Source organism: Leucoraja erinacea, chromosome 37, assembly GCF_028641065.1.
Source record: "Leucoraja erinacea ecotype New England chromosome 37, Leri_hhj_1, whole genome shotgun sequence".
Taxonomy (NCBI): domain Eukaryota; kingdom Metazoa; phylum Chordata; class Chondrichthyes; order Rajiformes; family Rajidae; genus Leucoraja; species Leucoraja erinaceus.
Genome location: NC_073413.1, coordinates 4,275,872 through 4,298,473, shown reverse-complemented (window position 1 = coordinate 4,298,473; position 22,602 = coordinate 4,275,872). Strand labels below are relative to the sequence as shown.

The following is a 22,602-nucleotide window of genomic DNA, read 5'->3' as shown; positions in this document are numbered from 1 at the left end:
GAAGGAGTTAGATGTGGCCCTTGTGGCTAAAGGGATCAGGGGGTATGGAGAGAAGGCAGGTACAGGATACTGAGTTGGATGATCAGCTATGATCATATTGAATGGCGGTGAAGGCTCGAAGGGCCGAATGGCCTACTCCTGCACCTATTTTCTATGTTTCTATGTTTTAAACATTGTGAGATAAAGATAGAAGAGGCGTGAAATTTGAGGCTGGAGGAGGGAATATAGATGGAAGGGGATGGAGGGAAGGGGAAATGGGAGAATTGTATTCCCATCTAGACGGAGCACAGGAAAGGGAGGAGAAAAGGGGAGGGGGGGTTGTTTGAAGGTTAGCTACCTAAAATAGGAGACATACAAATGTTGGCTTTCCAGCTGTGAATCTGCGGTACTTATTTCAATTTTTTGGAATATTCCTTCTAATGGTTCAGAATTTGCTCCCCAAAACAGCCACCATTAAATCATTTGGGCCAAATATCTTTAAAATATACTTTATTAAACATAATTACAGAAATATACAAAATATTTGCATTTGATATTTTGTGTAAAGTTGTTCCTTAATGGAACATTCGCATTTTTATTTTAAAGCACAAGTCCACCGACGATTTTCCGGCAACTGGTGATCCCTTTAATCGGGACAAAATTAGGAGAGCGCACTTGAAATCCCCCCCCCGGAAATGTTGCGCCCAGGCCGGGTGAGGCGGCCGATCTCGACCTCATCGGGACCTCCGCGGGCGATCGGCGGGTGGAATCTGCCCACTGCGGCCGGGGCTCTGGAACTCCGGCCCGGCCGGAGCCGGCAGATCCGTTCCCATAGCCGACTTCCGAGGCGCCGGTATCTCGGCCCCCCTACGGCCTAGGCTGACCGTTCCAGTAGCGTTGTACTCCTCTTGGTCTCGCAAAACGGATAATCCTACACAAGCCTCGGGAACCAAGCCAGGGTGCCCGAAAATGGGTGGTGAACCTGCATAATAATACATGTATATACAAACTTCATGTAACAGTCTTGGGTCGCTTTTAATCTTTGCTGAGTGGGTCATTTTCATCCTGTGTCAGACCCAACTCCAAGTCCCATGTACAAAAATAGCTAAGCTTCAAGCAATTATTCCCACTATTTGGGAAGGGGGGGGGGGGTCATCTATAATTTTGAAAGGCTCTGAATGCGGAACAGCTTAAAATACTGACAGTGATTCTGGGATTTGAAGCAAGTGCAACACGTTTGGGTTCTGCTCAAGTAAGTTCCAGCTCTACTTGTACCTGAGGTCCCACGGGTACTGGCTGCGGTCTGTAGATGATGGGGCTTACCCAGTAACCCTCCAGATGGGCGCTGGCACCATCTATACTTGCCCTGGGTCCTTGCTAACTCTTTTTGGGTCCCAGTTCCATAAGGATCCCAAGAAATAGATGCACAAGTACGTCATTAATCCTTGCACCTTTTCTCTGGGGGCTAGTGGAATCAAGGGATAAGGGGAGAAGGCAGGCACGGGTTATTGATTGGGGACGATCAGCCATGATCACAATGAATGGCGGTGCTGGCTCGAAGGGCCGAATGGCCTCCTCCTGCACCTATTTTCTATGTTTCTCTGTTTCTCCCAAGAAAGAACAGCGATGCCTTAGACTTTGGAGATACAGCGCGGGAACAGGCAGTTCGGCACACCAATTCTGTGCCGACCAGCGATCACGCAGTACACCAATACTATCCTACACGCTAGGGGCAATTTACAATTTTACCGAAGCCAATTAACCTTAAGGATAAAGGGGAAATCCTTTAAAACCGAGATGAGAAGAACTTTTTTCACGCAGAGAGTGGTGAATCTCTGGAACTCTCTGCCACAGAGGGTAGTTGAGGCCAGTTCCTTGACTATATTTAAGAGGGAGTTAGATGTGGCCCTTGTGGCTAAGGGGATCAGGGGGTATGGAGAGAAGGCAGGTACGGGATACTGAGTTGGATGATCAGCCATGATCATATTGAATGGCGGTGCAGGCTCGAAGGGCCGAATGGCCTACTCCTGCACCTAATTTCTATGTTTCTATGTTTAACCTACAAACCTGCACTTCTTTGCAGTGTGGGAGGAAACCGGAGTGCCCGGAGAAAACCCACGCGGTCACGGGGAGAGCGTACAAACTCTGAACAGACAGCGGCCGTAGTCGGGATGGTGCTGCGAGGCAGCAAGTCTACTGTAGCGTCTCCGTGCAGCACACAATCTCTTGACCTGTGGAACTGCGCATGCTGGTTTACAAAAAAAAAGGCACAAAGTACTGGAGTAACTCAATGGGCCAGGCAGCATCTCTGGAGAACATGGATAGGTGACATTTCTGGTTGGGACCCTTTTTCAGATTGATTGTTTTTAGGTGGGAGAAAGCTGGAAGAGAGGTGGGAGTGGACCAACTCACGGGGAAGTGATGGGTGGATACAGGTGAGGGGGTGTTTTGACAGGCAGCCGGTTGGACAAAGGCCAGAGGTGAAAAGACAAAAAATGTTATATATTGATAGAAGAGATTCAAATAGTGAGGGATTTTATCCAACCAGCTACCTGTACCCACCTATCGCTCTCCTGCAGTTGACCACAAAGGCCCGTTGCAGCTATTGCAACTCCCCGATTTGTCCCTCCATCCCTCTCTCCACGATCTCCCTCTCTGGGGGGGTGGGGGGGGAATGGGAGACAGCCTCGACTCGCCAGGATGCTGCCTGACTCGCTGAGTTACTCCAGCACCTCTTGTCCTTTCTTTCCGTAAGCCGGCATCTGCGGTTCCAAGTGCCTGCAGTTCCTCACTTTGCCATGGCGGGGTGCTGTTGTCCACAAGGCACTGCCGACGAGTGTATGTGGGGAGGAGATTTCCACCAATGATACTATAGTGGGAGAGTCTAGGACTAGAGGGCGCAGCCTCAGAATTAAAGGATGTTCCTTTAGGAAGGAGATAAGAAGTAATTTGCATAGTCAGAGGGTGGTGAATCTGTGGAATTCTTTGCCACAGACTACTATGGATACTTTTAGCCGTCAGTGGATATTTTTACGGCAGAGATAGATAGATTCTTGATTTGTACGGGGTTATGCGAGAAGGCAGGAGAATGGGGTTAGCAGGGAGAGATGGAGTGCCCATGCTTGAATGGCAGAGCAGACTGGATGGGCCGAATGGCCTAATTCTGCTCCCATCACTTATGACCTTATAGCACCAGTGTTGAGCACCTCAGGTAGGTCGCAACTGATCGAGGTTGCCAACAGGACCAGCGAGGGAAGGAAACATGCAAACTGGTACACCAGCTGAAAGAAGCAAATCCCTCAGTAATCCGTCTCCAAATTTGTGCCCGTCCCCACCTCGACTACAGTGTCGCGATGGTAGACTTGCAGCCTCACAGCGCCAGAAACCCCAGTTCGATCGTCACTATGGGTGCTGTCTGTATGGAGTTTGTCCGTTCTCCCTGTGACCGCGTGGGTTTTCTCTGGGTGCTCTGGTTTCCTCATCCCAAGGATGTGCGGGTTTGTAGGTTAACTGGCTTCTGTAAATTGCCGCTGGTGTGTTGGGAGTGTGTGAGAAAGTGGGGTAGCATAGAACTAGCGTGTGAATGGGTGATCGCCGCTCGGCGTGGACTCGGTGGGCCTAAGGGTCTGTTTCCGCGGTGCATCTCTAAACTGGAACTAAACTAAACCTGGTTGGGCTCCAACGATCCAGGTTCAATCCCGACCTCGGGCGCTGTCTGTACGGGCTTTGCACCTTCTCACTGTGACGGCGTTGCTATCCTCCGCGTCCTCCAAAACGCACGAGTGATGGTGGGAGAATCTCGGGGCGGAGGGGCAGATGATGGGGACGTGGGGAGAATAAAGTGAGATTGGGTGGTCCACGGGGCCGAAGGGCCTGACTCCGTGCAGCACGACTTTGCCCTCGATTCTTCACGATACCCGGCACTTGTCCCGTTTAGTTTTGGTGGTGACGGAGCTGACTTGTCTTTCGAGGAACGAGGAACTTGACTTCCCTGGAAAATACGAGAGAAACGGCTTTAGCTGGAGCAGCAATAAGAACAGCTTCCGGTACCTCCTTCAATCCAGACAAAATTACCAGAGTGCACTTGAAATCTCCGGGATCCTGTCCCCCCCCGAAATTGTGGGCCCCAGGCCGGGTGAGGCTTCATCTCGACCTCATCGGGACTTCCGCGCCCGTTCGGTGGAATTTGCCCCTCCTGGGGCTGGGGCTCTGGAACTGTGAATCCAGGACTTTCATATGATGAAAGACTGGATAGACTCGGCTTGTACTCGCTAGAATTTAGAAGATTGAGGGGGGGATCTTATAGAAACTTACAAAATTCTTAAGGGGTTGGACAGGCTAGATGCAGTAAGATTATTCCCGATGTTGGGGAAGTCCAGAACTGGGGGTCACAGTTTAAGGATAGAAACATAGAAACATAGAAATTAGGTGCAGGAGTAGGCCATTCGGCCCTTCGAGCCTGCACCGCCATTCAATATGATCATGGCTGATCATCCAACTCAGTATCCCGTACCTGCCTTCTCTCCATACCCCCTGATCCCCTTAGCCACAAGGGCCACATCTAACTCCCTCTTAAATATAGCCAATGAACTGGCCTCAACTACCCTCTATGGCAGAGAGTTCCAGAGATTCACCACTCTCTGGATAAGAGGGAAGTCTTTTAGGACCGAGATGAGGAAAACATTTTTTACACAGAGAGTGGTGAATCTGTGGAATTCTCTGCCACAGAAGGTAGTTGAGGCCACAGTTCATTGGCTATATTTAAGAGGGAGTTAGATGTGGCCAAAGGGATCACGGGGGTATGGAGAGAGGGCAGGGATGGGATACTGAGTTGGATGATCGGCCATGATCATATCGAATGGGGGTGCAGGCTCGAAGGGCCGAATTGGCCTACTCCTGCACCTATTTTCTATGTCTATGTTTCTATGTTTCCATCCGGACAAAATTACCAGAGTGCACTTGAAATCTCCCCCCATGGATGTCCCCCCTCCCCACCTGAAATTGTGGGGCCCAGGCTGGGTGAGTCGGCCGATCTCGGCCTCATCGGGGCTTACGCGGCGGGTGGAATTTGCCCCCCTGTGGCCGAGGCTCTGGAACTCCGGCCCTGCTGTAGCCAGCAGATCCGTTCCCACAGCCGGCTTCTGAGGCCCATAAAGACGGCCTAGGCGGACCGTCTCGGTACCGTTCCATTCCTCTCGGAGGCCGCGATGTTAAAAATATAAGAAAATATTAAATGGATTCCTGGGTCGGTTTACAGCTTATATCCAGTCTCAAATCAGGCTTTTCTCCAGTAGATTAATACAGAAAGGCAAGTGTGGGCTTGCCTCAGGTTGCTATCTAGTGAGATAATGAATTACTATAACATTTGTCTACCATTTGACGAGAGGAAGCCCAGATTGATCCCATTTGACAAATGGCCGATGCATTTAATATGTAAGATATCTCGTACCAAATGTCCGATGCCTTTGATATGTAAAGTCCTTGTACCAAGATGCCTTTGATGTGATGCATCCTGTAGTATTCTGTGTATTCTCTGTACCTCTGACTATGACTAATGTTTGTGGAATGTGCTAAGGTGGCAATAAAACACTACATAATACAATGTAATTCTGTGGTTTAGAGCAAAGATCCTATAGACCAAGGACAGCCAAGTGAACGTACTTGCTCACTTGACTCAGGATTCCTTACCACCTTCGTCGGCCGATGATAAGTTTTGGACTGGTCTAACCAAACGTATTGTGAGTTGTCTGTTTATTCAGAAGCGAACCTGCTTGATTGTTATAAAAGGAACTTTTTCAGTGACCTCCGTTGGTCCGGCAAAAACGGATAATCCAGAAAGTCTCTGGAAGCAAAGGTGGTGGGCCTGGACACACACACATGGACACACACAGTCGCACATGTAGACACAGAGAGAGAGAGAGAGAGAGAGAGACTCACACACAGAGAGACATACAGACACAGACACACACACACACAGACAGACATAGACAGAATGAGACACAGAGAATGAACAGAGAGACACAGACACACAGAGTCATGGGGAGAGAAAGAGAGAGAGACACACGGACAGAAAGGCAGAGAGAGAGACACACACACACACACACACACAGACACAGAGAGAAAGAGACATGGAGAGACAGACCAAGAGAGAGACACACAGACAGAGAGACATACAGAGAGACATACAGAGAGACAGACAGACAGACAGACAGACAGACACACACACACACACAGACAGAATGAGACACAGAGAATGAACAGAGAGACACAGACACACAGAGTCATGGAGAGAGAAAGAGAGAGAGACACACGGACAGAAAGGCAGAGAGAGAGAGCCACACACACACACACAGACACAGAGAGAAAGAGACATGGAGAGACAGACCAAGAGAGAGACACACAGACAGAGAGACATACAGAGAGACATACAGACAGACATACAGACAGACAGACAGACAGACAGACAGACAGACAGACAGACAGACAGATAGACAGAATGAGACACAGAGAATGAACAGAGAGACACAGACACACAGTCACGGAGAGAGAAAGAGAGAGAGACACACGGACAGAGAGGCAGAGAGAGAGAGAGAGACACACACACACAGACAGAGAGAGACACAGAGAGAAAGAGACAGGGAGAGAGAGGCCGAGAGAGAGACACACAGACAGAGAGAGAGAGATGGAAAGAGAGAGAGCGGACAGAGACAGAGACGGAGAGGGACACAGACCAGCAGATGACACTGAAGCAAATGGGGATGACACTGAAGAGATCCAAATTCTAGCAGCACAAATAGATGCCAGTGGGTGAGAGAATGGGCGGTTGTGGACATGGGCAGTACCACGACCAGAGGTACTGGTATCGTAAATGGCCTTACAGGGAATGGCTGGGCAGTCTAGGATAGCCTCTGCTTGATCCTCATGGGTCTTGATGAAGACTGGATGTTTCTTCAAGATGTGGGAGAATCTAGAAGTAAGGAATCGCTGTTTGAAAAAAAAAAAGGCCAAAGAGTCCACGTTTGGTGTGGATCCCATGGAGAAAATGTTGTGGCATGGTTTTGTGACGTAAATTGTGCCGGTGTGGGCCCGAGTCTCGTGCGGTGATCCTGTAAGAGGATCTATTAACATCCGCAACAATTGCTCACCCATTCTCTTCTCTGTTATCTGCCTCGTTGCAGAAATCGGACCTTGGACTATTTCTCTGGAACTGTTAAGCTACAATCTTATAAAACTATACAAAGGATACAAAGTGAAACTTGACTGGCCATTTGCAGCACACCAATAAAAATAAGGCACAACATTAAAGAATTTAACAATAAACAGAAAGACATCCCCCCGCAATGGTTCCCACTGTGAGAGAAGGCAGCAAAGTCCAGTCCTCTTACTCTTGTTCACACATGGTCGGGCCTATTGAGTGAGGTCTCCGCAGTCGTTGCTATGGCAGCCCGATGCTTCAGGCCCTCTCGCTGGATGATGGAACTCCAGCCTCGGCAGAACCCTCTCAGTGTCTGGAACTTTAGTTTAATTAAGTATAGATTTCTAGATTTTAATTTTAGGTTTTAGTTTTAGTTTCTAGTTTAAGGTTTTAGTTTTTGAGTTTAGTTTTATAACTTAGTTTCAAGTTTTTAGTATAGATTTTTAGTTCCATTTTTTTGTTTAGAGATACAGCATGGAAACAGGTCCTTCGGCCCAACGTCGACCAGCGATCACCTGCCCACACCAGTTCTTGCTATCCCACTTTCTCATCCACTCCCTACACACCAGGGTCAATTTACAGAGGGCCAATTAACCTACAAACCCGCACGACTCTGGAGTGAGGGAGGAAACCGGAGTACCCGGACAAAACCCACAAGGTCACAGGGAGAGGGTGCAAACTCCACATAAGCAGTATCCGAGGACACGACCGAACACGAGTCTCTGGCACTGTGAGGCAGCAGCCTACTGCTGCACCAGCGTGCTGCCCTGTCTGCAAGGTATATTTGTTCTCTCTCTCTCTCTCTCTCTCTCTCTCTCTCTCTCTTTCTCTCTCTCCCTCTCCCCTCACTTCTCCCTCTCTATCTCTCTCCCCATCTCTCTCCGCATCTCTCTCTTCATATCTCTCTCTCTCTCCCCGTCTCTGTCTCTCCCTTTATCTCTCTCTCCATCGCTCTCTGTCTCCCTTTATCTATCTCTCCATCTCCCTCTCTCCTCTCACTCTCTCTCCATCTCTCTCTCCATCACTATCCATCTCTCTCTCCATCACTCTCCATCTCTCTCTCCATCTTTCTCCCCATCTCTCTCTCCATCACTCTCTCTCCATCTCTCTCCATCACTCTCTCTCCATCTCTGTCTCTCTCTCCATCACTCTCTCTCCATCTCTCTCTCTCCTCTCGCTCTCTCCATCTCTCTCTCTCTCTCTCCCCTTTCCCTCTCCCTTTATCTCCCTCTCTCTCCATCTCTCTCTCTCTCCCTCCATCTCAGTCTCCCTTTATCTCTCTCCCCATCTCCCTCTCTCCATCACTCTCTCTCCATCTCTCTCTCCATCACTATCCATCTCTCTCTCCATCACTATCCATCTCTCTCTCCATCTCTCTCTCACTATCCATCTCTCTCTCCATCACTATCCATCTCTCTCTCCATCTCTCTCTCTCTCTCTCCATCACTCTCTCTCCATCTCTCTCTCTCTCTCCCTTTATCTATCTCTCCATCACTCTCTCCATTTCTCTCTCCATCACTCTCCATCTCTCTCTCCATCTCTCTCTCCCATGTCTCTCTCTCTCATCTCTCTCTCTCCATCTCTCTCTCCATCTCCCTCTCTCCCTTTATCTCTCTCTCCACCTCTAGTTCCAAGGGTTTATTTACCTGCATTGGCTTTGTCCTGGGCCTCAGCCTCTGGGCTCAGTCTGGTTCCTTTAGCCGCCTCTTCTTTCTTCTTCTTGCCTTTGCTGCCTTTCCTGGAGGCCTCCTCCGGCGGATCCGGCCTGTCCTTGCCGAGCCCTTGTGCCGACCTGGTGCCAAAGGCCCTGCTGAAGTCGAGGAACCTGAGCTTGGGCCCCAGGTCCTTGCCCCCCAGGCCCTTGTCCCCGTTGGGCATCTTGCTGGGCGGGACTAGGTCTTCCAATGGCTCCGGGTGCTCCAGCCCCTTCACGTCGTTGTTCAGTAGCCAGTCTCGGACGGCCTGGCCGTTCTCCCCATCGTCCTCCTTCTTGCTATCCTTCATGGTGCCCCGGCGGGAGTCTCGGCGGTTCAGGGTCCGCTCTGAGGCCTTTTCCTTGTTTTCGGCCTTGTCGGTGGCCAGTTGGTTGTCCGAGGCAGCTCGCCGTATCCCCTCCATCGCCAGCAGGTACTTGGGGTGGTAGAACTTGGGCCGCAGCTCGCTGGAGCGGGGCGGCGGGAGCTGGGCGGCGGAGGCTGCGTCCAGGAGCGAGCGCTCGATGCCCAGGCGGCCGTGCAGGTCGACGGCCTCGGAGCTCGCGTAGAGCTCGCGGAACTCGTTGTCGAAGGCCTCCAGCACCTGGCCCGTGAACAGGGCCAGAGAACTGCGGTGCAGCCGGGCGCTGCTCCAGGTGAAGCTGCCGGGGCAACGGGCAGAGGCGGGCAGAGGTGAGTGGGTGGAGGTGGAGAGCAGGAGAGAAAGAAGGGATAGAGGGGGAGGGGAGACAAGAGAGACTGGGGGCAAAGAGGGAAGGGGAGGAGAGGATGGTGGGCCCCATACACACACACACGCACCCAATACACATACACACACACTAATGCACACACACACTAACTCACACATACGCTGCACACGCACACACACACACACAATGTCCACACACACAACCACCACACACACACGCCCACAACACACACACCCCCCCACACACACCCACCCACACATACACACCCACACACACACAAACACACACACACACAAACGCACACACCCACACACACACACACACACACACACACACACACACACACACACCCCCCCACACACACACACACACACACACACACACACCCAACACACACACACACCCCCAACACACACACACCCCACACACACACACACACCCCCAACACACACACACACCCCCAACACACACACACCCCCACACACACACGACCAAAGATACACACATACACACACGACACACACACACACACACACAAACACCCACACACACACGCAGCACACAGAGAGAGACACACACACAGATACACACACACACAACACAAAGGCAAGGACAACATCGGCACACACACAGTGGCTCTGGTACAGATACACACACACAACACACACACACACACACACACACACACACACCCCACACATCACACACACACCATACACACACACACACACCACACACACCATATATACATATACACACACCCACCCTCCACACACACATACACACACCATATATAGACACTCATACACACACACACACACACACACCCATACACACACACACACACCCCCCCACACACACACACACCCACACACACACACACACACACACACACACACACACACACACACACACACACACACACACACACACACACACACACACACACACACACACACACACACACACACACACACACACACACACACGCGCGCACACACACACACACACACACACACACACAATGCCCCCACACACACACACAAATGCACACACACACACAAGCCTAGTCTGCTCTGCCTCTCCTGGGTTGGCAGGGTGGGACAATGTACCTGGGGTGGGATAGGGAGCAGACCCAGCTACCTACCTGTATGAGCCCGAGAAGGCTTTGTCACCATCCACGATCATGAACTTCTGGTTCAATGTGCCCTTCAGGTGTCCCGCCGTCAGGTAGAGCCCGGTGCCGCCGAGGGAGCGGACCCGAATGTTCTGTAGTGGAAGGAGAGGTGTCTGGGCAGCAGATACTCCTTCTCCGCCTCACCACCCCTCCACCCTGCTGGGACACAGACCCCCCCCCACACACACACCAGTAGACCCTCCGGCCTCCCAGCAAATGGACAAGGGGTCATCTTCAGAGTGTCTGGGGGGGGGATGAAGGTCCGTACGCCCGGAGAGAGGCGGCTGTGTCTGAAGAGAGGGGTGAGGGGGGCGAGGTTGGAGGGAGGACTGGATGGACGGCAGGGAGTTGAGGGGGGGAGAGCGATGAGGGTTGCGGAGGGTGGGTTGGTGCAGGGAGGTAGCGACGTTGAATGGAGGGATTGGGATTGGGGGTAGATAGAGGGTGGTGGATTATGACACACAAGGGCTGGACTGTAGGGAGTGTTGGATGATGGAGGGTAGGAAGGATGAGGTGGAGGGTGGTGGATCTTGAGGCTCGGAGGTTGGAACGTAGGGTAGGGTTGCCAACTGTCCCGTATTAGCCGGGACATTTGTCCCGTACGGGACCACCATTGTCCCATATTCGACGGCTACTACTCGGGTCGAGGGGGACTGTCGGGTCGGAGCGCCGCGTCCGGCCCCCGCCTCACCCGTCCTGACGTAGTGCAGCCTGTGGAGCGCAGCAGCAGCACCCCGCCCGTGGCCCCGCCGGTCGGTCGGCAGCCCGGCCAGCTGTCCGACCTTCGCACCTTAGCTTACCGCCGACACCACCACCTTCTCACGGCCGATCATCGGTTCACGAGTTGGACGGGGCGCCGGACTCTGCACGCGGCCCGGGCCAAAATCCTCAGCTGGCCCGCTGGCCGGCTGGGCTTTGTGTGCAGTCCAGCACCCGGGGCCAACTCATCATTCACCCAGCCACGGCCGAATGGGTCAACAAATTGCCGTTGGGAATTTGTCCCTTATTTTGGCCTTTTGCCCCTTACTTGGGAGTGAGGAAGTTGACAACCCTAGCGTAGGGCGTTTGGGAGAGTGTGGAATGGAAGGTGGGCTTGTATGGAGGGCCGGAGTGTAGGGTGGATGAGGATGGCAGGGAGGGAGTTGGAAGGGATGGGGTTGGAAGGGAGTGGTGGATCATGCACTTGTAGTATTGTGAGGCATTTTGGCCACCATATCTGAGGAAGGATGTGCTGGCTCCAGACAGGGTCCAGAAAAGATTTACGACAATGATCCCAGGAATGAGTGGGTTAACATATGATGAGTGTTTGTCGGCACTGGGCTTGTACTGGCTGGAGTTTAGAAGGATGAGGGAAGAATAGTGAAAGGCCTGGATAGAGTGGATGTGGAGTGGATGTTTCCACTAGTGGGAGAGTCTAGGACTAGAGGCCACAGCCTCAGAATAAAAGGACGTTCCTTTAGGAAGGAGATGAGGAGGAATTTCCTTAGTCAGAGGGTGGTGAATCTGTGGAATTCTTTGCCACAGACGGCTGTGGAGGCCAAGTCAGTGGATATCAAGGCAGAGAAAGATAGATTCTTGATTGGTGCGGGTGTCAGAGGTTATGGGGAGAAGGCGGGAGAATGGGGTTAGGAGGGAGAGATTGATTGAATGGCGGAGTAGACTTGATGGGCCGAATGGCCTAATTCTGCTCCAATCACTGATGAGCCTTCTGATGTCCCCTCCCCTCCCCCCCACCTGCGGCCACTCACTCTGATCTTCAGCTGGTTCAGCTCCACGGTCCGACACATCTCCAGGAAGTTGTCCAGGTTGTCCTGGTCCAGCACGATGTAGACGGCCACCCTGCGCCTGTAACTCGCCTCCAGCAGGTCTTCCAGAATGTTCCGGTCCGTGAAGTCGTCCATCACTACCGCCACCACCTGTACACACACGGGGGGGTCACAGCCGCCCAACGTCGCCCCGCGCCCACTCGCCCTCCCATCACTGTCTACCCGAGACTCTCCCAATCCCACTCCTCCTTCCACAGCCCCTGCACCTTGCTCAAACCCCCTCACTATCTACTGCAGACCCTCGCCTTGCCACCTCACCTCAACAACGTACCTCGGTGACTGCCAATCACCACCCCCCCCCCCCCCCCCGGACAATTATTATTATTTATTCAAATCGTTTGCTATGTCGCTCTTCAAGGGAGATGCTAAATGGAATAGAATAGAATAGAATAACCTTTAATAATCCTTTACAGGAAATTACAGTGCCACAACAGCTTCAAGACAGACATAACACCACACATTTCAACAGATATCTTCAATACATAATAAGTTAAAATTTTTGTGCATTATAAAACCTTATAGCAGCTGGTATACAAGACTTCCTATGTCTCTCCGTTTTGCACATTGGTGCAATCAGTCTCTGACTGAAGATGCTGCACTTGATCACCTTCAGGGCGTGGAGTGGGTGAGTGGGGTTGGTCATTATTGAGCCTAGTTTTTTCAGAGTTCTGGCCTCTGCCACCTGCTTGACCGTTAGTTGCTCTGCCCCAACCACTGAGCCGGCCTTCCTGATCAGCTTATCCAGTCTGTTTTTGTCCGCTATTCGGGCATTTCGTTGTCTCTGTACTGTACACTGACAATGACAATTAAATTGAATCTGAATCTGAATCTGAATCACCTCATCCTCCCCTCATTGTGTACAGTCCTCCCCCCCCCTTCACCCTCACCATCTCCACCCCTCCTCTGCCGACGTGTCACCCAGGGTCGCCAACTTTCCCACTCCCAAATAAGGGGCAAAAGGTCAAAATTCCCGACGGCAATCCGTTGACCGACTCGGCCGTGGCTGGGTGTATGATGAGTTGGCCCGGGTGCTGGACTACACACACAAAGCCCAGCCGGCCGGCGAGCCAGCTGAGGAGTTTTGGCCCCGGGCCGCGCAACGTGAGGAGTTTTGGCCCGGGTATCACCGATGGAGAGGAGTCAGAGTATTGAAGTGAGATCGACCGTTTGATCAAATGGTGCCAGCACAATAACCCGGCTCTCAACGCCAGCAAAACCAAGGAACTGATTGTGGATTTTGGAAGGGGTAGGATGGTGACCCGTTTATATCAACGGGTCGATGGTGGAGAGGGTCAAGAGCTTCCAATTCCTGGGCGTGCACATCTCTGAAGATCTTAGGTACACAAAAAAGCTGGAGAAACTCAGCGGGTGCAGCAGCATCTATGGTGCAAAGGAAATAGGCAACATTTCGGGCCGAAACCCTTCTTCAGACTGAAGATCGTTACTGGTCCGAGAACGCTGATGCAATTATAAAGAAAGCACATCAGCGCCTCTATGTCCTGAGAAGATTACGGAGAGTCGGTTTATCAAGGAGGGCTCTCTCTAACTTCTACAGGTGCACAGTAGAGAGCATGCTGACCGGTTGCATCGTGGCTTGGTTCGGCAACTTGAACGCCCAGGAGCAGAAAAGGCTGCAAAAAGTTGTAAACACTGCCCCGTCCATCATCGGCTCTGACCTCCCCACCATCGAGGGGATCTATCGCAGTCGCTGCCTCAAAAAGGCTGCCAGCATCATCAAGGACCCACACCATCCTGGCCACACGCTCATCTCCCTGCTACCTTCAGGTAGAAGGTACAGGAGCCTGAAATCTGCAACATCCAGGTTCAGGAATAGCTACTTCCCCACAGCCATCAGATTATTAAACTCAACTCAAACAAAACTCTGAACATTAATAGCCCATTGCACTTTATCTGTTTATTTATGTGTGTATATATATATATTTATTGGTATATGGACACACTGATCTGTTCTGTAATCATGCCAACTATGTTCTGTTGTGCTGAAGCAAAGCAAGAATTTCATTGTCCTATCTGGGACACATGACAAAAAACTCTCTTGAATCTTGAATCTTGAATCCATCCAACTCGTGAACCGATGATCGGCCATGAGAAGGAGGGGTGGTGGTGTCGGCGGTAAGCGAAGGTCCGAAGGTCAGTCAGCTGGCCGGGCTGCCGCCCAATGAGGCCACGGGCGAGGCGCTGCTGCTGCACTCCATGGGCTGCACTACATCGGGCCGGGTGAGGTGGGGGCCATGCTGTATCTCTAAAGTCTCCTGTATCTCAGCAGCATCCACGGAGAACGTGGTTAGGTGACATTTCCAGTCGGAACCCTTCCGACCTGAAACGTCACCTGTCCATGTTCCCCAGAGATACTGAGAGTAAGAAGGAACTGCAGATGCTGGTTTACACCGAAGATAGACACAAAAAGCTGGAGTAACTCAGCGGGACAGGCAGCATCTCTGGAGAGAAGGAGTGGGTGACGTTTCGGGTCGAGACCCTTCTTCAGACTGGTTAGGGATAAGGGAGAGATATAGACAGTGATGTGGAGAGATAACGAACAATGAATGAAAGATATACAAAAAAGTAATGATGATAAAGGAAACAGGTGATTGTAAGCTGTTTGTAGGGTGAAAATGAGAAGCTAGTGCGATTTGAGTGGGGGATGGATAGTTAGAGAGAGGGAATGCCGGGGTTACTTGAAATCAAAGATCTTATAGCTATAAGATCTTTGCTTGAAATGAGAGATATTCATACGACTGGGCTGTCAGCTGTAAGCTGCCCAAGCGAAATATGAGACGCTGTTCCTCCAATTTGCATTTAGAAACATAGAAACATAGAAATTAGGTGCAGGAGTAGGCCATTCGGCCCTTCGAGCCTGCACCGCCATTCAATATGATCATGGCTGATCATCCAACTCAGTATCCCGTACCTGCCTTCTCTCCATACCCCCTGATCCCCTTAGCCACAAGGGCCACATCTAACTCCCTCTTAAATATAGCCAATGAACTGGCCTCAACTACCCTCTGTGGCAGAGAGTTCCAGAGATTCACCACTCTCTGTGTGAAAAAAGTTCTTCTCATCTCGGTTTTAAAGGATTTCCCCCTTATCCTTAAGCTGTGACCCCTTGTCCTGGACTTCCCTAACATCGGGAACAATCTTCCTGCATCTAGCCTGTCCAACCCCTTAAGAATTTTGTAAGTTTCTATAAGATCCCCTCTCAATCTCCTAAATTCTAGAGAGTATAAACCAAGTCTATCCAGTCTTTCTTCATAAGACAGTCCTGACATCCCAGGAATCAGTCTGGTGAACCGTCTCTGCACTCCCTCTATGGCAAGAATGCCTTTCCTCAGATTTGGAGACCAAAACTGTACGCAATACTCCAGGTGTGGTCTCACCAAGACCCTGTACAACTGCAGTAGAACCTCCCTACTCCTATACTCAAATCCTTTTGCAATGAAAGCTAACATACCATTCGCTTTCTTTACTGCCTGCTGCACCTGCATTTAACCTCACTTACAATGGGGGAGACTGAGGACAGAAAGGTCGGTGTGGGAATGGGAAGGAACTTCATCTTTATCTCTCCACATCACATATCTCTCGTTTCCCTTCTCCCTAACCAGCCTGAAGGAGGGCCTCGACCCGAAACGTCACCCATTCCTTCTCGCCAGAGATGCCGCCTCGCCCGCTGAGTTCCTCCAGCTTTTTTGTGTCCACCTTCGATTTAAACCAGCATCTGCAGTTACTCCAGATAGATTTTGTGTCTCTCCTCAGAGATGCTGAGTTACTCCAGCACTTTTTCTTTGTAAACCAACTTCTGCGGTTCCACGTTTCCAGGTTCCGTGGGCCAATGGGGGAGGTTAGGCTACAGGAGGTTTAAGGCCTAGTAATCTCCACAACTCTGGTAACCATGACGACTTCACTCAGCACTGGAATGGAGTGTAATCCTAATTTACAAAGAACCGACGATGAATATTTATACAACGATGAGAAAACCACCTGATTCCCTTTAAACAAGGAAGTTTGTTTAATATAAAGTCTGGAAACTTAACCCTTCTTTGTCTCAGGATGTAAGCGTCATTTTGAAGTAGGCCGAGGTTTGGTGCCCAGTCACTGATGAGGAGCATAAAGTCATAAATGAGTAGAATTAGGCCATTCGGCCCATCAAGTCTACTCCACCATTCAATCATGGTCGATCTATCTCTCCTTCCTAACCCCATTCTCCTGCCTTCTCCCCATAACCCCTGATACCCATACTAACAAGAATCTATCTATCTCTGCTTTAAAAATATCCATTGACATGGCCTCCACAGCCTTCTGTGACAAAGAATTCCACAGATTCACCACCCTCTGACTAAATAAATTCCTCCTCATCTTCTTCCTAAAGGAACGTCCTTTAATTCTGAGGCTGTGACCTCTAGTCCGGGACTCTCCCGACTAGTGGCAACATCCTCTCCACATCCACTCTATCCAAACCTTTCACTATTCGGTTAGTTTCAATGAAGTACCCCCTCACCCGTCTAAACTCCAGCGAGTATAGGCCCAGTGCCGTCAAATGCTCATCATATGTTAGCCCACTCATTCCTGGGATCATTCTTGTAAACCTCCTCTGGACCCTCTCAAGAGCCAGCACATCCTTCCTCAGATATGGTGCCCAAAATTGCTCACAATACTCCAAAGGTGGACCGACAAGCGCCTTATAGAGCCTCAACATCCCTGTTTTTGTATTCTAGCCCTCTTGAAATAAATGCTAGCATTGCGTTTGCCTTCCTTGCTACCGATTCGACTTGCAAATTAACTTGCAAATTAACTTGCAAATTAACTTCCCTTTGCACCTCCAACTTCTGGATTCTCACCCCATTTAGAAAATAGTCTACGCCTTTCTTCCTACTGCCAAAATGCATGACTCCACACTTTGCTACGCTTTGCATGACTCCACACTTTGCCATCTGCCACTACTCTGCCCACTCTCCCAACGTGTCCAAGTCCTTCCGCAGAGTCCCTGCTTTCTCTACACTACCTGCCCCTCCACCTATTTTCGTGCCATCCGCAAACGTTGCCACAAAGCCTTCAATCCCCTTATCCAAATCATGTATATAGTGTGTAACGTGAAGAGTAGCGGCCTCAGCACCGACCCCTTCGCCAACGAACCACTTCGTGAAAATCTTACGGTTAACTGTGGAATGGCGCAGTGGTAGAGTTGCTGCCTCACAGCGCCAGAGACCCATGTTTGCTCCCAGGTATGGATGCTATCTACAATACAATACAATATTTATTGTCATTTGAACCTCAGTGAGGCTCAAACAAAACTCTGTTTCTACAGCCATACAAACAAAAAATGATTGTTACTAGACACACAACTATTTCTCTCTCGATGTTGAAGCCCCAGGCGGGCGATGGTAAGTCCCACGACCATTTTAGGCCGCGCCGGGCGATGTACGGCCCCGCTCCAGGCCCAAAAGTCACAATGTTGGAGCCCCCGGCGTGCGCTGGAATGTCCCGCGGCCATTAAAGCCGCGCCGGTCGATGTACAGCCCAGCTCCGTGTCGTTCCAACCCCGCGACACAGGCGGGAGAAGCCGCGTTGCGGGAGCTCCGGAAAGCGGTCTTCCACCCGGACCCGCGAGCTCCCGATGTCCCAGTCCACCGGAACTGCGGCTGCAGCTGGAGCGTCCGAGCTCATCTGTGTGAAGTTTGCACGTGACTGCGAGGGGCTTCCCCGGGTGCTCCGGTTTCCTCTCACATTTTAAACATGTGTGGGTTTATAGGTTAATTGGCTTCTGTTAAAATTGCCCCTAGTGTGTAGGATGCAAAACTAGCCCAACACAGAACTAGTGCTGGGGCGATCGATGGTTGGCACGAACAAGGTGGGCCGAAGGGCCTGTTGCCACATGGTATCTCCAAACTAAACTAAACCTTTTGTTTCCAAGTCCGAACCAACCTTCTCAAACTGGTTTTGTGGGATTTGTTTTTGTAATTGGTGTCACCCTGGTTTGTACCTCAGGCTCCTATTAACAGTAACCACAAAACCATCCCACACCGATGGTGAACCAGTGTGGAGGAGGAAATGTAAATATTCACCTGGTTATAAGCTGGGAATTAAGATGTTTTTTAAGGATGGAGATAGGCAATGGAGATAGTTGGAATTAGGGAGGGAAGGGCCTGTAAATTAGGCCCTGCAGCAAAAACTATGACACGTAATCACAGATCCGACACAGCCTTGAGAACTGTGGTATAACTTGTGAAATGGATTTGGACTGCGATTCCTTCTCATCTCATCGAGCTGTGCAGAGCAGGGTGGCTGTTGCGCAGCGGTAGAGCAGCTACCTCACGGCGCCGGAGACCCGGGTTCGATCCTGACCTCGGCTGCTGTCTGCGTGGAGTTTGCATGTTCTCCCCCCCCCCCCCCCCCCCCCAGTTTCCACACTGTATCTCTAAACTAAACTAAACTGGAGTGACCCTCAGACCACTTTCAATGGGACTTTACCTTGCACCAAATGTTACTCCCTTCATCCTGTATCTATCTGTACACTGTGGACGGCTTGATTGTAATCATGTGTAGTCTTACCACTGACTGGATAGCATGCAACAAGGAAAGCTTTTCACTGTACCTCAGTACACGTGATAATATTGAACTAAACGACTGTCAAAGCCGCCACTACCAGACATAAAAACAGTTTTTCCATGAGTAGTAGCTCTACTCAATAACCAAAAGTCTGTAGCATCCATATATATATATGTATATATATATATATATATATATATATATATATATATATATATACCCATAAATGCTGCCTCACCCACTGGGTTTCTCCAGCTTTTTGTCTAACTTCAATTTTTCCAGCATCTGCAGTTCTTTCTTGACCAAATGCCTGTAGCCTCCTTTTGCTCTGGTATTTTATTTCATTCACATGTTTAAACTATAATATTTTATTATTAATGTTCAATGTTTTATGTGCCACGGAAACATAGAAACGTAGAAAATAGGTGCAGGAGGAGGCCATTTGGCCCTTTGAGCCAGCACCGCCACTCATTGTGATCATGGCTGATCATCCCCAATCAATAACCCGTGCCTGCCTTCTCCCCATATCCCTTGATTCCACTAGCCCCTAGAGCTCTATCTAACTCTCCCTTAAATCAATCCAGTGACTTGGCCTCCACTGCCCTCTGTGGCAGGGAATTCCACAAATTCACAACACCCTGGGTGAAAACGTTTTTTTCTCACCTCAGTCTTAAATGGCCTCCCCTTTATTCTAAGACTGTGGCCCCTGGTTCTGGACTCGCCCAACATTGGGAACATTTTTCCTGCATCTAGCTTGTCCAGTCCTTTTATAATTTTATATGTTTTCTATAAGATTCCCCCTCATCCTTCTAAACTCTAGTGAATACAAGCCTAGTCTTTTCAATCTTTCCTCATATGACAGTCCCGCCATCCCAGGGATCAATCTCGTGAACCTACGCTGCACTGCCTCAATCACAAGGATGTCCTTCCTAAAATTAGGAGACCAAAACTGTACACAATATTCCAGACGTGGTCATTCTTAATAGTTACTGTATGTAACGTGTTGTTACTTACGAGCAGAGCACCGAGGCAAATTCCTTGTATGTGTGTACATAGTTGACTAATAAACTTATTCAATCATTCAAAGTCAAAACTAATATCTGAAGAATTGGTCTCGATGCCGAAACGTCATCTATTCCTTTTGCCCAGAGGTGCTGCCTGACAGGCTGAGTTTCTCCAGCATTTCGTGTCGCAACTAAATAAAAGCTTGCTGCTTGTTTGAGCTTGCTCTGCGCAAGCTGGGCTTTAACCAGAGCCCCTGTCTTCATCAGAGAGGCTGGGACGAAGGGGGGGGGGGAGAAGATAATACGTTACTGCCTTCCATCGCAGTGCGCTGCGTTGCTTGTTGCTTTTTTCGGTACGACTGTATGGCAAATTAAATTCCTAATTGCGATTACATGCGATGGCGGGACTGTCATATGAGGAAAGATTGAAAAGACTGGGCTTGTATTCACTGGAGTTTAGAAGGATGAGGGGATGATCTTATAGAAACATATAAAATTATAGAAGGACTGGACAAGCTAGATGCAGGAAAATTGGTCCAGTCCAGAACCAGGGGCCACACAGTCTTAGAATAAAGGGGAGGCCATTTAAGATTGAGGTGAGAAAAAACTTTTTCTCCCTGAGAGTTGTGAGCTTGTGGAATTCCCTGCCACAGAGGGCAGTGGAGGCCAAATCACTGGATAGATTTAAGAGAGAGTTAGATAGAGCTCTAGGGGCTAGTGGAATCAGGGGATATGGGGTGAAGGCAGGCACGGGTTATTGATTGGGGACGATCAGCCATGATCACAATGAATGGCGGTGCTGGCTCGAAGGACCGAATGGCCTCCTCCTGCACCTATTTTCTATGTTTAAGAAGGAACTGCAGATGCTGGAAAATCGAAGGTAGACGACATTGGGAACATTTTTCCTGCATCTAGCTTGTCCAGTCCTTTTATAATTCTATAAATCAGACAGGCCCCTTCACTGTCCATCTTGAAATCCTCCCTAAAAACTCACTTTTATTCACTGGCTTTCGACACTGGCTGAGACTTTGTTCCTGTTTTAGTGCTTTTAATGTCTTTTAATTTTTACTGTTTTTATAGTCCTGTCATCTTAATGGTTTTAGTAGTTTGTAATAACTTTTTGTTGACTTCCCATGTACAGCACTTTGTGGTAACTGATGTTGTCTAAAAGCGCTTTATAAATAAAGTTATTATTATTATATATGTTTCTATAAGAATGCCCCTCATCCTTCTAAATTCCAAGTCTAGTCTTTTCAATCTTTCCTCATATGACCGTCCCGCCATCCCATGTAATTGCAATTAGGAATTTGCAATTTGTCTATGTTCTATGTTTCTAATGGCAGTGACAAGGGTGCTTGCTACAGGAAAGGCAAGCTGATTAGAAACATAGAAACATAGAAACATAGAAATTAGGTGCAGGAGTAGGCCATTCGGCCCTTCGAGCCTGCACCGCCATTCAATATGATCATGGCTGATCATCCAACTCAGTATCCCGTACCTGCCTTCTCTCCATACCCTCTGATCCCCTTAGCCACAAGGGCCACATCTAACTCCCTCTTAAATATAGCCAATGAACTGGCCTCAACTACCCTCTGTGGCAGAGAGTTCCAGAGATTCACCACTCTCTGTGTGAAAAAAGTTCTCCCTTGGTCCTGGACTTATCCTTAAGCTGTGACCCCTCCTGGACTTCCCCAACATCGGGAACAATCTTCCTGCATCTAGCCTGTCCAACCCCTTAAGAATTGTGTAGGTTTCTAGAGAGAGCCCTCTAGAGAGAGCCCTCCTCAACCTACCTTCCTCGACTCTTGGATGGCTGTCCTCACTAGTTGCTTGATGAAAGGGTCGTCGTTCTTGGGGGGGTGCATGTAGACAGTGGCTCTGGTGATCCCCCGATAAGCCACATGCTCCGTCCAGCCCATGTCCAAGTCTGGGATCGGGACATCGCTCTTCTCCGGCCAGTAGGTCAGGGAGTCTTCGCTCTCCCCTCCCTTGCCCCGGGGAGCGTCGCCCCGTTCCTCCTTGTACTTCTCGCAGCTCCGGGAGATTTCCCTCGCCTCCTTGGAAGAGATGAACTCCTTCACGCCCAGTTTGTTGGTCACTTTGCCGAAATCCGTGGCCCCGGACACCAGCAGTTCCTCCAGGGCTAAACGCTGCGACTCGCAGTAAAAGAATTGTGGATTCTTATCGTTGATGCTGGCGTTAATGTGATTGTCGTCCAAACACATCAACTGAGAGTCGGCCATGTCGCCAGGTGACTCTCTGTCTGTCTCTCTCTCTCTGTCTCTCCGACCCACTTCTAACTTACCTGGATGACGTGGATAGGCAGAAACAGGTTAGGCAGTAAATTAGCCTCTGTTGTAAGATGTTGTCAGTCAACTAGACTGGCCTATCACACTGGTAAGTAGGCAGGATTTTATGTAAAGGTGTGTCTCAAATCAAGAATGAAACCTTACCTC

At 49.9% G+C, this 22,602-nt stretch overlaps 1 protein-coding gene across 1 annotated transcript; it reads right to left on the bottom strand.

Annotated features, from left to right (window-relative positions):
* Nucleotides 1-474: 474 nt before the first annotated feature.
* LOC129713797 (protein FAM83F-like) lies at nt 475-22,602 on the bottom strand. The gene is made up of 6 exons (XM_055663103.1): nt 21,940-22,602; nt 12,504-12,671; nt 10,726-10,847; nt 8,821-9,530; nt 2,039-3,970; nt 475-1,742 (listed from the first exon to the last, which is right to left on the bottom strand). Exons 1-5 carry the CDS (start codon nt 22,387-22,389, stop codon nt 3,888-3,890), a joined length of 1,533 nt encoding a protein of 510 aa, XP_055519078.1. The 5' UTR covers nt 22,390-22,602; the 3' UTR covers nt 475-1,742; nt 2,039-3,887.

Bases quoted from the DNA above. Each gene is read 5' to 3' on its own strand.
- LOC129713797 (XM_055663103.1), bottom strand. From the start codon at position 22,389: ATGGCCGACTCTCAGTTGATGTGTTTGGACGACAATCACATTAACGCC. The intron at 12,672-21,939 runs GTAGGTTGAGGA...GTGTGTGTACAG, and splicing joins CCATCCAAGAGTCGAGGAAG to GTGGTGGCGGTAGTGATGGA. The intron at 10,848-12,503 runs GTGAGTGGCCGC...CTTCCACTACAG, and splicing joins TGAACCAGCTGAAGATCAGA to AACATTCGGGTCCGCTCCCT.